The 12,951-nt window shown below is 40.7% G+C and overlaps 1 protein-coding gene across 1 annotated transcript in view; it reads left to right on the top strand.

The window, feature by feature from the left end:
* Positions 1 to 3,109: 3,109 nt before the first annotated feature.
* The window catches only part of LOC129831871 (protein Aster-B-like), a 163,974-nt gene continuing 154,132 nt past the window's right edge, over positions 3,110 to 12,951 (top strand). Inside the window, exon 1 of the mRNA XM_055895399.1 lies at positions 3,110 to 3,544. Within this exon, the coding sequence (XP_055751374.1) occupies positions 3,396 to 3,544 (149 nt within the window). The 5' untranslated portion in view covers positions 3,110 to 3,395. The remainder of the gene's footprint in view (positions 3,545 to 12,951) is intronic.

Here is a 12,951-nt window from a genome sequence, read left to right as displayed (position 1 = left end):
GAAGGATTGCCCATGTGACTTTTGGGGGCAATTGTTCAAAGATAAATGTGTTTTAGTTAAGACATTAGCGTTAGGTTTAATCTTGGAGATTCTAATGAATTCACTAAACCTGATTGATGCTAAACAAGAAAGTAGAGCACCTGTTACATTAATATTTATGAAGTCAAAAACTAAAAAACATTGTTTGGGTGGCCTAATTGTAAATTAAAGCAATTAGTAATATCTCTTCATGGAGGCAGAGTGCAGAAAAGTAAGAGTAGGCCCAGTCCAAATTGACATGCCATGTGGTTTCATAATACAATTATTCTGGGCCCTTAAGACGTGTATTTGACAGATGCTGAGCTGACTCCATGCAGTTCAATGGAGGAGAGCTAATTGAAAACAAGTGATGACCAGGATGCCCACAGTAAGGTAATTGAGCTAAGACTCCTCAGGAAAACTACACAAATCAGCAGAGCTTTGAGGATTAGTCTATTAGCTACAGTCTAAAGAATTCTGAATGAGAAGTCTTCAATTATTTAACCATAAGCTAGTCTATGACATATGGGCAGACAACATACAGTTGAAGTCGGAAGTTTACATACACCTTAGCCAAATACATTGAAACTGTTTTTCAAATTCCTGAAATGTAATCCTAGTAAAAAGTCCCTGTCTTAGGTCAGTTAGGATCACCACTTTATTTTAAGAATGTCAAATGTCAGAATAATTGTAGAGAGAATTATTTATTTCAGCTTTTATTTCTTTCATCATATTCCCAGTGGGTCAGAAGTTTGCATACACTCAATTAGTATTTGGTAGCATTGCCTTTAATGTGTTTAACTTAGGTCAAATGTTTTGGGTAGCCTTCCACAAGCTTCCCACAATAAGTTGGGGGAATTTTGGCCCATTCCTCCTGACAGAGCCGGTGTAACTGAGTCAGGATTGTAGGCCTCCTTGCTCGCACACACTTTCAGTTCTACCCACACATTTTCTACAGGGAGAGGTCAAGGCTTTGTGATGGCCACTCCAATACCTTGACTTTGTTGTCCTTAAGCCATTTTGCCACAACGTTGGAAGTATGCTTGGGGTCATTGTCCATTTTTTTTATTTATTTATTTATTTCACCTTTATTTAACCAGGTAGGCAAATTGAGAACACGTTCTCATTTACAATTGCGACCTGGCCAAGATAAAGCAAAGCAGTTCGACACATACAACAACACATAGTTACACATGGAGTAAAACAAACATACAGTCAATAATACAGTGAAAAATAAGTCTATATACAATATGAGCAAGTGAGGTGAGATAAGGGAGGTGAAGGCAAACAAAATATATATATAAATAAATAAAAATATAAAAAGGCCATGGTGGCGAAGTAAATACACTGCTCAAAAAAATAAAGGGAACACTTAAACAACACAATGTAACTCCAAGTCAATCACACTTCTGTGAAATCAAACTGTCCACTTAGGAAGCAACACTGATTGACAATAAATTTCACATGCTGTTGTGCAAATGGAATAGACAAAAGGTGGAAATTATAGGCAATTAACAAGACACCCCCCCAAAACAAGAGTGATTCTGCAGGGGTTGATCACAGACCACCTCTCAGTTCCTATGCTTCCTGGCTGATGTTTTGGTCACTTTTGAATGCTGGCGGTGCTCTCACTCTAGTGGTAGCATGAGACGGAGTCTACACCCCACACAAGTGGTTCTGGTAGTGCAGTTCATCCAGGATGGCACATCAATGTGAACTGTGGCAAAAAGGTTTGCTGTGTCTGTCAGCGTAGTGTCCAGAGCATGCAGGCGCTACCAGGAGACAGGCCAGTACATCAGGAGACGTGGAGGAGGCCGTAGGAGGGCAACAACCCAGCAGCAGGACCGCTACCTCCGCCTTTGTGCAATGAGGTGCACTGCCAGCGCCCTGCAAAATGACCTCCAGCAGGCCACAAATGTGGGGCACCACAGGGGTTGATTCTGGGTCCATTACTGAAAGAGAGAGACCTGGCTCTCTGTGTTTGCTGGTCAGTGACCAGAAGGGAATAAGCAAATTTGTGGTCATGCATCCCATGCATGTACAGATGTAGGATCTTAATTTGATCACCCTGTTGCAGGATAACTTTCCTGCTGTAGAATGTGTAGTATTTTTGAGGTTTAAAAAGGCTTCTGAAGTTTGTAATTTCCACTTTGAAATGTCAGACCGTTTATTATAATCTACATAATAATTCACATTTCCTGTTGCTGCAGGATTATTTTCCTACTGTAGCAAACTGGGTCAAATTAAGATCCTAGATCTGTAAAACCACCCATGCTCACAAACTTGACAAAGACTGTACGGGTACAGGCCATACTTCTACCCTTGGAGAGCGTGGGTCAGGCTGGCTAGCCATTCAGGGCCTGAAGAGACAGCATGGCTAGCTCGTCCACAGGGGTGAAGTGAATGGACACTGTCAGATTGCTATCACCTCCAGCTCCTGGACTCAGACAATCTCTCAATGGAGGGGGAGAAAGGGTGGGGATGGGTGAGAGCTAGACTCTACTGCTGGACATATAAACAACACACAACCTGGATAAAATGTCCTAAAGCAGTCCAGTGGATTCCATGGAAATGCAAAGTGTTGGAGTGAGTAGCTTCTGAAAGTGTTGTGGAATCCAATAGGTTGCTTTAGAATTAGCTAGCCTAGCACGAGGAACAAAAAAGCCAGTTTAATTCAAAACTAGCAGTATTTTAATCTTCTTGATTTTGCATCTTCCATCCCTGGATTGAGGTATATTTTCTAGCCAAATCCCACGTTCATCACCATGATACAAACATAATGGGTGAGAAGTGTTTAATTTGAAGGGATCCGGATGTATTACCAGTCATTGGCTGAAGCTCAGGTCGAAACATAAAGGAACGTCTGTAGTAGCCTATCTTATGTGAAATTTGCGGTGACAGACAGCATCAGGTCAGGCAAATAATAATGGTTTACATAAACATGCATTTTAATTCCCTAAATTCTAATGAAATCAACATATTTGAAACTGTCCACTGAATCGTAAAGAGGGACTCATTAGATCCATTAACAAACGACGCATGCTCACTCTACCCAGTGGCGCGCAGTCCTCCACAATGATTCTGTTCCATCGTTTGGAACAAGTGCGCGCGCGCGACTCCAGAGTGAAGCGATTTGTGTATCGTTTGGCACCTCGCCATCCACATTATACTTTTCAGCGGCAGTAAAGCGTTTAGGACGCTATGACAAGGATCTTGGGGCGATGGAGACCACATTATAAGAGCGACAGAAGCACCAGCACTCGTTTTTAATAGTTCTTTATAGTATTGTAGGCTTGTCTCTCGAAGTGCGTCCTCTTTATCAGTAGGTGGCTGGCTATACGTTGTAAATACGATTCGCAGGTGTTGTGATAAACATCATGGCCTTCGGACACCTGATCCCTCAAATGAGGCTGGAGGAGTCGGCTGAGGACGGTTTGTTCAAGAGCATCTCCTTCCCTCTCTTTCAGCAAGGGCAAAACCAACGTGGGAAAACAACCTCCCCTTCTAGTGACAGAAAACAACACAGGTAGCCTACACGCTTGTTTACTTACAGTAGAATACTGAAGACCTGAGGATTCCAAACATGCATGGTATTGTGAGTTGAAATATTCGATTTGAGGTTGATATCAAAAAAAAAAGAGAGATTTTAGGTTTAAAAAAAAGATTTTCACAAAGTCAAATGAATGTATTGTGTTATAGGTTTCATGATGCTTGTATCTAAACCAAAGTAGACAGATGAGCTACAATATGAGGTCCTAAACCTAACATGAAAGTGCATCCTTGTAGCTGTGTGGGCTAATATAGTCAAAATGTTTGTCTTGGATTAAGTTGAGCCATTGCCCATGGGGTAAATTGAGCCTATGGCCACCATATCCCATACAATTTATGATTACATTTCGTCCTGTTTTTGTATAATATGCATAGTATTGGTACAATGTGTCATTTATATTTACTCAAGATAGAGCATTTTTATTGTTACAGAGCAGACATCATGTATACAAATATAAAACAAGCCCCACTTGAGGTTCTTGAGAGAGCAGCCAAGGAGTGAGAGAATGAAAGAAGTACACTATACAGTACCAGTCAAAAGTATTGACACACCTACTCATTCAAGGGTTTTTCTTTTTTGGACAATTTTCTACATTGTAGAATAATAGTGAAGACATCAAAACTATGAAATAACACATATGGAATTTATATTTTAGGTTTTTAGATTCTTCAAAGTAGCCAATCTTTGTCTTGATTACAGCTTTGCACAGTCTTGGCATTCTCTCAACCAGCTTCATGGAATGCGTTTCAAATAACAGGTGTGCCTTGTTAAAAGTAAATTTTGTGGAATTTCTTAATGCTTTTTGAGCTAATCAGTTGTGTTGTGACAAGGTACGGGTGGTGTACAGAAGATAGCACTATTTGGTAAAAGACCAAGTCCATATTATGGCAAGAACAGCCCAAATTAGCAAAGATTAACAACAGTCCGTCATTCCCGTGTTTCATGAGCTGAAATAAAAGATCCCAGACATTTTCCATATTCGCACAAAAAGCTTATTTCTCAAAGATGTTGTGCATAGATTTGTTTACATCCCTATTAGGAAGCATTTCTGCTTTGCCAAGATAATCCATCCACCTGAAAGGTGTGGCATATCAAGAAGCTGATTAAACAGCATGATCATTACACAGGTGCACCTTGTGCTGGGGACAATAAAAGGCCACTCTAAAATGTGCAGTTTTGTCATACAACACAATGCCACTCATGTCTCAAGTTTTGAGGGAGCATGCAATTGGTATGCTGACTGCAGGAATGTCCACCAGAGCTGTTGCCAGATAATGCATTTTTAATTTCTCTATCATATGCCGCTTCCAACGTCATTTTAGAGAATTTGTCAGTACGTCCAACTGGCCTCACAACAACAGACTACATGTAACCACGCCACCCCAGGACTTCCACATCCGGCTTCTTCACCTGCTCGATCGTCTGAGACCAGCTACCTGGACAGCTGATGAAACTGAGGAGTATTTATGTCTGTAATAAAGCCCTACTGTGGGGAGAAACTCATTCTCATTGGCTGGGCCTAGATCCCCAGTGGGTGGGCCTAGCTCCCAAGTCAAATCAAATCAAATTTTATTGGTCACATACACGTGTTTAGCAGATGTTATTTTGGGTGTAGCGAAATGATTGTGTTTCTAGCTCAAACAGTGCAGTAATATCTAACAAGTAATATAGAACAATTTCACAACAATACACACAAGACACATAAATCTAAAGTAAAGGAATGGAATTAAGAATATATAAATATTTGGACGAGCAATGTCAGTGTGGAATAGACTAAGATATAGTAGAATAGAATACATATGAGATGAGTAATGCAGAATATGTAAACATTATTAAAGTGGCCAGTGATTTCAAGTCTATGTATATAGGGCAGCAGCCTCTAATGTGCTAGTGATGGCTATTTAACAGTCTGATGGCCTTGAGATATATGTTGTTTCTCAGTCTCTTAGTCCCAGCTTTGATGCACCTGTACTGACCTCGCCTTCTGGATGATAGCGGGGTTAACAGGCAGTGTCTCGGGCAGTTGTTGTCCTTGATGATATTTTTGGCCTTCCTGTTACATCTGGTGCTGTAGGTGTTCTGGAGGGCAGGTAGTCTGCCCCTGGTGATGCGTTTGGCAGACCACAACACCCTCTGGAGAGCCCTGTGGTTGCGAGTGGTGCAGTTGCCGTAGCAGGTGGTGATACATCCCGACAGAATGCTCTCAATTGTGCATCTGTAAAATGTTGTGAGGGTTTTAGGTGCCAAGCCAAATTTCTTCAGCCTCCTGAAGAGGAAACAGCGCCTCTTCACCACACTGTCTGTGTGGGTGGACCATTTCAGTTTGTCAGTGATGTGTACACTGAGGACATTGAAGCTTTCCACTTTCTCCATTGTGGTCCTGTCGATGTGGATAGGGGTGTGCTCCCTCTGCTGTTTCCTGAAGTCCTCGATCATCTCCTTTGTTTTGTTGACGTTGGGTGAGAGGTTATTTTCCTGGCAACACATTCCCAGGGCCCTCACCTCCTCCTTGTTAGCTGTCTCGTCATTGTTGGCAATCAGGCCTACTACTGTTGTGTCGTCTGCAAACTTGATGATTGAGTTGGAGGCGTGCGTGGCTACCAAGTCATGGGTGAACAGGGAGTACAGGAGGGGAATGAGCACGCACCCTTGTGGGGCCCCAGTGTTGAGGATCTGTGAAGTGGTGTTGTTTCCTACCTTCACCACCTGGGGGCGGCCTGTCAGGAAGTCCAGGACCCCGTTGCACAGAGTGGGGTTCAGACACAGAGCCTCGAGCTTATTGATGAGCTTGGAGGGTACTATGGTGTTGAATGCTGAGCTATAGTCAATTAACAGCATTCTTACATAGGTATTCCTCTTGTCCAGGTGGGATAGGGCAGTGTGCAGTGTGATGGCGATTGCATCGATCTATTGGGGCGGTAAGCAAATTGAAGTGGGTCTAGGGTGTCAGGTTAGGTAGAGGTGATATGATCCTTGACTAGTCTCTCATATGACTTCATGATGACAGAAGTGAGTACTACGGGGCGATGCCCTCGCAGTGGGTGAGCCTATGCCCTTCCAGGCCCTCCCATGGCTGCGCGCCTGCCCAGTCATGTGAAATCCATAAATTAGGGCCTAATTTATTTATTTCAATTAACTGATTTTCTTATGAACTGTAACTCAATAAAATCATTGAAATTGTTGCATGTTGCATTCATATTTTATTAATTATGAAAGTATGAAAAATATGAATAACATTCCTAACAGGTTTTAATTATATTGGGTCAATTGAAATGTATGAGTGTGTTGGCCTATCGGATGCATTTAATACAAGAAGAATGATGGACAGCACAGGAGGTTGATGGCACCTTAATTGGGGAGAGCAGCCACGTGGTAATGACAGGAGGGAAATACCTGGAATGGTATCAAATACATTTGATGCGATTCCATTCGCTCCATTTCAGCCATTGTTATGAGCCGTCCTCCCCTCAGCAGCCTCCACTGAAGACTGGTAAAGGTTAGTTTAACCTTCACACTGAGGATATGATAAATATATCAAGTGTGCTTCTTGTGTGCTGCATCATGGGACTTTTATCTTTTGTAACTACTGTAGGCCTATATTGTATTTCAACGCCTTGGCAAATTTGAAGGATGAACTTCAATTCCTGACATCAGAAGTCTCAGGTTCTTGACAGAAGTTCTTGTTATCTTGACAGAAGTTGACTATAAGACCCTCGCTTCCTGTCTCTGAAATCAATGGAGTTTTTCAAAAATGTCCAGCTCTATGCCCTTATTTCCTAGAATCATCAAATGACCGCATAGGGACTGTAGCTGAGGTCATTCCAATGGCACCGTATCAGTCATCTTCACTACCTGTACATCTATAAAGCTTTACAGGCAACTTACTTCTAGGTTTGCAAATGTAGGGTATATTACTGGAAACTTTCAAAGTTTTCCAGGAAACTTCCAGAATTTTGCTATCTTTCAATGATTTTATGTAATCTATCACAAGACATCTAGTGACCCTTTTGGGTACTTCAGATTATCACAGGTGTCTGTAATTATCTCTGGCCCTCTCTCTGGCCTTATCACATGTAAAATATAATAATAAAAAATATTTAATAATGAAATAAGCAGTAGCAGTGCGTGGGTAAAATCACTGCAGAAGCCAAGCCAGAAAAGAACGCCATATTACAACCTATGTGTTGTGATAATTGCATTGTGACCGTGATATATATAGGACTAAGGCCGAGACAATAAAAAGACACAGTGGCAGAATAAATTCAACCACACCTTTGTTTCTTCACAAAAAGCAACCTCTGTCCAGTGAAGTCCACAAATCATATTGCATGTACCAGTTACATGACCTCTACAGCATGGTCAAACAAGTTAATGTTTCCAACATTTTCGGACTACTAAACAACTATTGATTTAGAACCACTAAGAGTTACCGCAAGTATCAAAGAAAACAGTTGCATCCTCCACTATTTCAGCACCATTTCAACTTCAACAATTTAACATCATCAAATCACCTATGTCTAATACAGTGACAACTAAAGGATACCAAAAACAATTTAGTCCAATCAACGTACGCTAAATATGATGTAGCTGTCCATGGTTCTGATTTGTGTGTGTGTGGGTGTATGTGTGTGTGTGTGCCTTCTTGCAAGTTGAAAAATATGTTGACACCCTACTTGTAGAGAAATGCCAATGCCACCTTCATCTTTTTCATGTTGATAAAACGGTCTATAACTCTGTCATACAGTACACGCTTACATTTTTTGTTGTCCTAGGCTACCTGGCTAAAATGATTGCTCGCTAGCCTAACTTACTTTCATGGCCAACGTTAGCTAGTTAGCATTGGCCTTCTACATCTAGCTACATGTTCCATCCTCTTGGGCCAGGGACACAATGCATAAATTTATGGTTGGATCAGAATCGCCGTTACAATCATTGGCCAGTGCGGAGAATTAAGTCAAACCACAAGTCCAAATCTCTATTTCCACCATGGCTAATTTAGGAAAGGGACATTTTTCGTTAGCTAGTTAGACACCAGAGGACAACAACTCAACAAGATGCAACATTTCAAGTTGTTTCCGTCAATGACGTATTTTTCTTGATGCATTGTGATAGGAGTGAAGCCAGAACCAAACTGGCTTCCCTTGACACATTTTATGGTGCGAAAAAGCTGTAAAACATTATAAATATAAACCAAATATAAACCATCAACTTAGTGAATACCATTTGGTGTTTAATATGAGGGTTTCACTATGCAATATCCTTTATATATTTTTTTGCCACACTTTTATTTATTTTTCTATGTCAATATGTATTTATTTTCAATGTTTTGTTGTCAAAATGGTGGCAGTTGTGAAAAAGTCAATAGTTGGACAAGTTCCAGCGATAACTGAAAATAAAATCATTGTTAATTAGATGCTTTTTAAATGAATTAGGCTATTTTCTCTTGAATTGATTGATTGAATTTATTAGACCATTTTTATAGTACATACATAAGGGCGCTCCAGCCGGTGACACCTCCACATACAATTTAAGAAAATCATCAAGGATAACACAAAGCTTAAGCTTATTTCCATTGTGGTCCTTTTGAAGAGGAAAGGGGGCAACAGACAACAACAGACAAAATTGTTGTTTGTTTCATAACATGAGATAATTAGTACAATTCCTTTTCCTAATGAACAACTATGGAAAGGACATCTCCCTCGTCTCACACAGCCTTAATATATAAAACAATAAATCCCTGATATATACAAAACATTCACAATATGATAAACAACAGGCACCAAAAGGCAGACCATATGCTATCCATTTCCTTCTCAGTCATGTACTATAAGCTTACGACTCACTTTTGAGACATGCTACTATTTAGCATTTTTTTCAGTGAGAACTTGAAACTACCTACTGAGGTTATAAGTTTCAAATTCTTTGGAAGACTATTCCAAAGAATGGCAGATGAGTATAAAACAGTTTCTTAACCCAAACAACTTTTAAATCTAAAAGGAACAACGTTAGTTTCACTCATTGTAGTGGAATAGTTATAGTTATCCTGGACCAAGTTAAAGTAGTTACATAGGTACCTGGGGACCATACTGTGGACAACCTGATGTACAAGACACAATTTCATCTGAGAGTCTCTCTCCTCCACTTTGATTCATATGATGTCTGCTGGTGATTCTCTGATCCACATCTACGCAGACGACACCATTCTGTATACATCTGGCCCTTATTTGGACACTGTGCTAACAAACCTCCAAACGAGCTTCAACGCCATACAACACTCCTTCCGTGGCCTCCAACTGCTTTTAAATGCTAGTAAAACTAAGTGCATGCTCTTCAACCGATGGCTGCCCGTACCCTCCCGCCCAACTAGCATCACTACTCTGGACGGTTCTGACTTAGAATATGTGGACAACTACAAATACTCTGGACGGTTCTGACTTAGGTATTTGTAGTTGTCCACATATTCTAAGTGTCTGGTTAGACTGTAAACTCTCCTTCCAGACTCACATTAAGCATCTCCAATCCAGAATGAAATCTAGAATCGGCTTCCTATTTCGCAACATGTTGTCTATCACAGTGCCATCCGTTTTGTCAGCAAAGCCCCATATAATACCCACCACTGCCACCTGTAAACTCTCTTTGGCTGGCCTTCACTACGTATTCATCGCCAAACCCACTGACTCCAGGTCATCTATACGTCTTTGCTAGGTAAAGCCCCGCCTTATCTCAGCTCACTGGTCACCATAGCAACACCATAGCGCTCCAGCAGGTATATTTCACTGGCCATCCCCAAAGCCAACACTTCCTTTCCTTCCAGTTCTCTGCTGCCAATGACTGGAACGAATTGCAAAAATCACTGAAGCTGGAGTCTTATATCTCCCTCTAACTTTAAGCATTTAAGCATCAGCTGTTCACAGCAGCTTACTGATCACTGTACCTGTACACAGCCAATCTGTAAATAGCACACCCAACTACCTCATGCGCATATTATTACTTACCCTCTTGCTCTCTTGCACCCCAGTATTTCTGCTTGCACATCATCATCTGCACATCTATCACTCCAGTGTTAATGCTAAATTGTAATTATGTTGCCTTTATGGCCTATCTCCCTACTCTTCTACATTTGCACACACTGTACATAGATTTTTCTATTGTGTTATTCACTGTACGTTTGTTTATGTGTAACTCTGTGTTGTTGTTTTTGTCGCACTGCTTTGCTTTGTCTTGGCCAGGTCGCAGTTGCACTGGTTAAATAAAGGTGAAATATATATATAATCTATCTACTAGAAACTCATGGACAATATGAACACAGATATAACAAATTATTACTGCATATGAATAATACAAAAAAAAGTTATTCAACCATAGTGTAACGGCAGCCTTCCTCCTCTTCACGAGAAGAGGAGAAGTAGCAGGGATCAGACCAACACGCAGCGTAGCCAGTGCTCAACATGTTTAATTACGACGAATAAACGTGAACACTTACAAAACAAAATAACAAATGTGGCAAACCGATACAGTCCTAGCTGGTGCAGAGAAAACACAAAGACAGGAAACAACCACCCACAATCCCCAACACAAAACAAGCCACCTATATATGATTCCCAATCAGAGACAACACAAAACATCTGCCTCTGATTGAGAACCATATTAGGCCAAACATAGAAACGGACAAACAAGACACACCACATAGAATGCCCACCCAGCTCACGTCCTGACCAACACTAAAACAAGCACAACACACAAGAACTATGGTCAGAACGTGACACATAGATTACCGAAGTTACAATAGATTGCCATAGAATTTCTGTTAATTGCTAAAATTACTGAAGATTCCGGTAACTTTGGTAAATTACCAGTAGCTTTGAAACCCTAGTTAATTCACACAGCTTGTGATGATTACCTCAATTTTTTTATTTTTTTTATTTCACCTTTATTTAACCAGGTAGGCTAGTTGAGAACAAGTTCTCATTTGCAACTGCGACCTGGCCAAGATAAAGCATAGCAGTGTGAACAGACAACAACACAGAGTTACACATGGAGTAAACAATAAACAAGTCAATAACATGGTCGAAAAAGAGAATCTATATACAATGTGTGCAGAAGGCATGAGGTAGGCAATAAATCGAATAATTACAATTAATTAAAATTTCTGTAATGTAAGATGTTATTGTAGTTAACTTCATGTGGGAAGAGGCTATTAAGTCTGGATTTATTTGCAAAGGTTCTTATATGGATAAAACACCACAGAACCTATGATGCTGCTTTAGATGCACGTTTGATAACACTGCAAAGTAAATGACAGCCATAAACGGGGGGTGCAAAGACTTTAATCATGCTAAAGCCAAGGTGCAGTTGAGTCATTGATAGTCCAGAGATGGATGGGATTTCCAGAGAACATAGCAAATTAATTTAATGCTCACTCAGGTCCCCCTCTTTATCCAGTTGCACCAAGTACCAGACTATAGTGTATTTAGTTCTTGATGAACAATTAGATAGAAAAATGGCCCCTTCGAGAAATGTACTCAGTCAAAATAACACAGCTTGGCATAACAAGATTGCTCTATCAGAAGTAATGTCTCCAGAGTTGCAGTTGGGGTACTTGCTAAATGGTGTCTACTAGAGGTGTCACTTGGGACAATCCTGATCTAAATGAGGCTTTGTCTAATATGAGCGGCGGTGGTGCTTAGCAGGCCTAGTGGTCTCTGGGTAACCTGGTTATTAAGAATCACTCCATCTCTGTGGCCACGTACAGTATCATGCCTCTAGGCCAACTGCCACCAGTCAGTCTGTCTGTCTGTCCTCTGACTATCTGAGCAACAATGATGTATGACAACTGTGTCACAGCCCGATTACTGTGTTAAAAGGCATCAGCCTAATAGGAATACTAAAGAAAAAGCTTTTTCTGAAAAGTAGGGTCACTCTGTGGCCATCCAGTTGTCTTTCATACTCACTCAGGCATGCATACACAATACTGAATCGTATTGCGCAGATACAGCATGTATGAGTAACCAGTTGTATGATGTTTCATGGGTGACCTTCTTGAGCTATAGTTCTGTTGTCACTATAACCCATTTACTAGACGGATGGGTGATGGTCCCCGTAACACTATGTTGAACCTGCCCTTGAGAGGAAGAGATGGGGACACTGTTTTACTACAGGAGACTGCATGTCATGGCACAGAGCTACAGTAGGAAAGTTATTGTCAGTTGTCAGGCTTCTGTACTCCTATCTGTATTAACAGGAAATATTTGAGTTTCATGTCAATTTATACTGTATCCACAGACAAAAAATGTCAAACATTTTCTTCAGTTATTCTGGCTATAAAATGTAATTAAGAGGGTTTCGTCCTTTTGGCTTCGATTTCTAGGGGATCTCTACCTGCT

The sequence above is a fragment of the Salvelinus fontinalis genome, chromosome 33 (genome assembly GCF_029448725.1).
Source record: "Salvelinus fontinalis isolate EN_2023a chromosome 33, ASM2944872v1, whole genome shotgun sequence".
NCBI classification, from domain to species: domain Eukaryota; kingdom Metazoa; phylum Chordata; class Actinopteri; order Salmoniformes; family Salmonidae; genus Salvelinus; species Salvelinus fontinalis.
The sequence above is the reverse complement of the archived record's forward strand: the minus strand, read 5'-3'. Positions and strand labels throughout refer to the sequence as shown.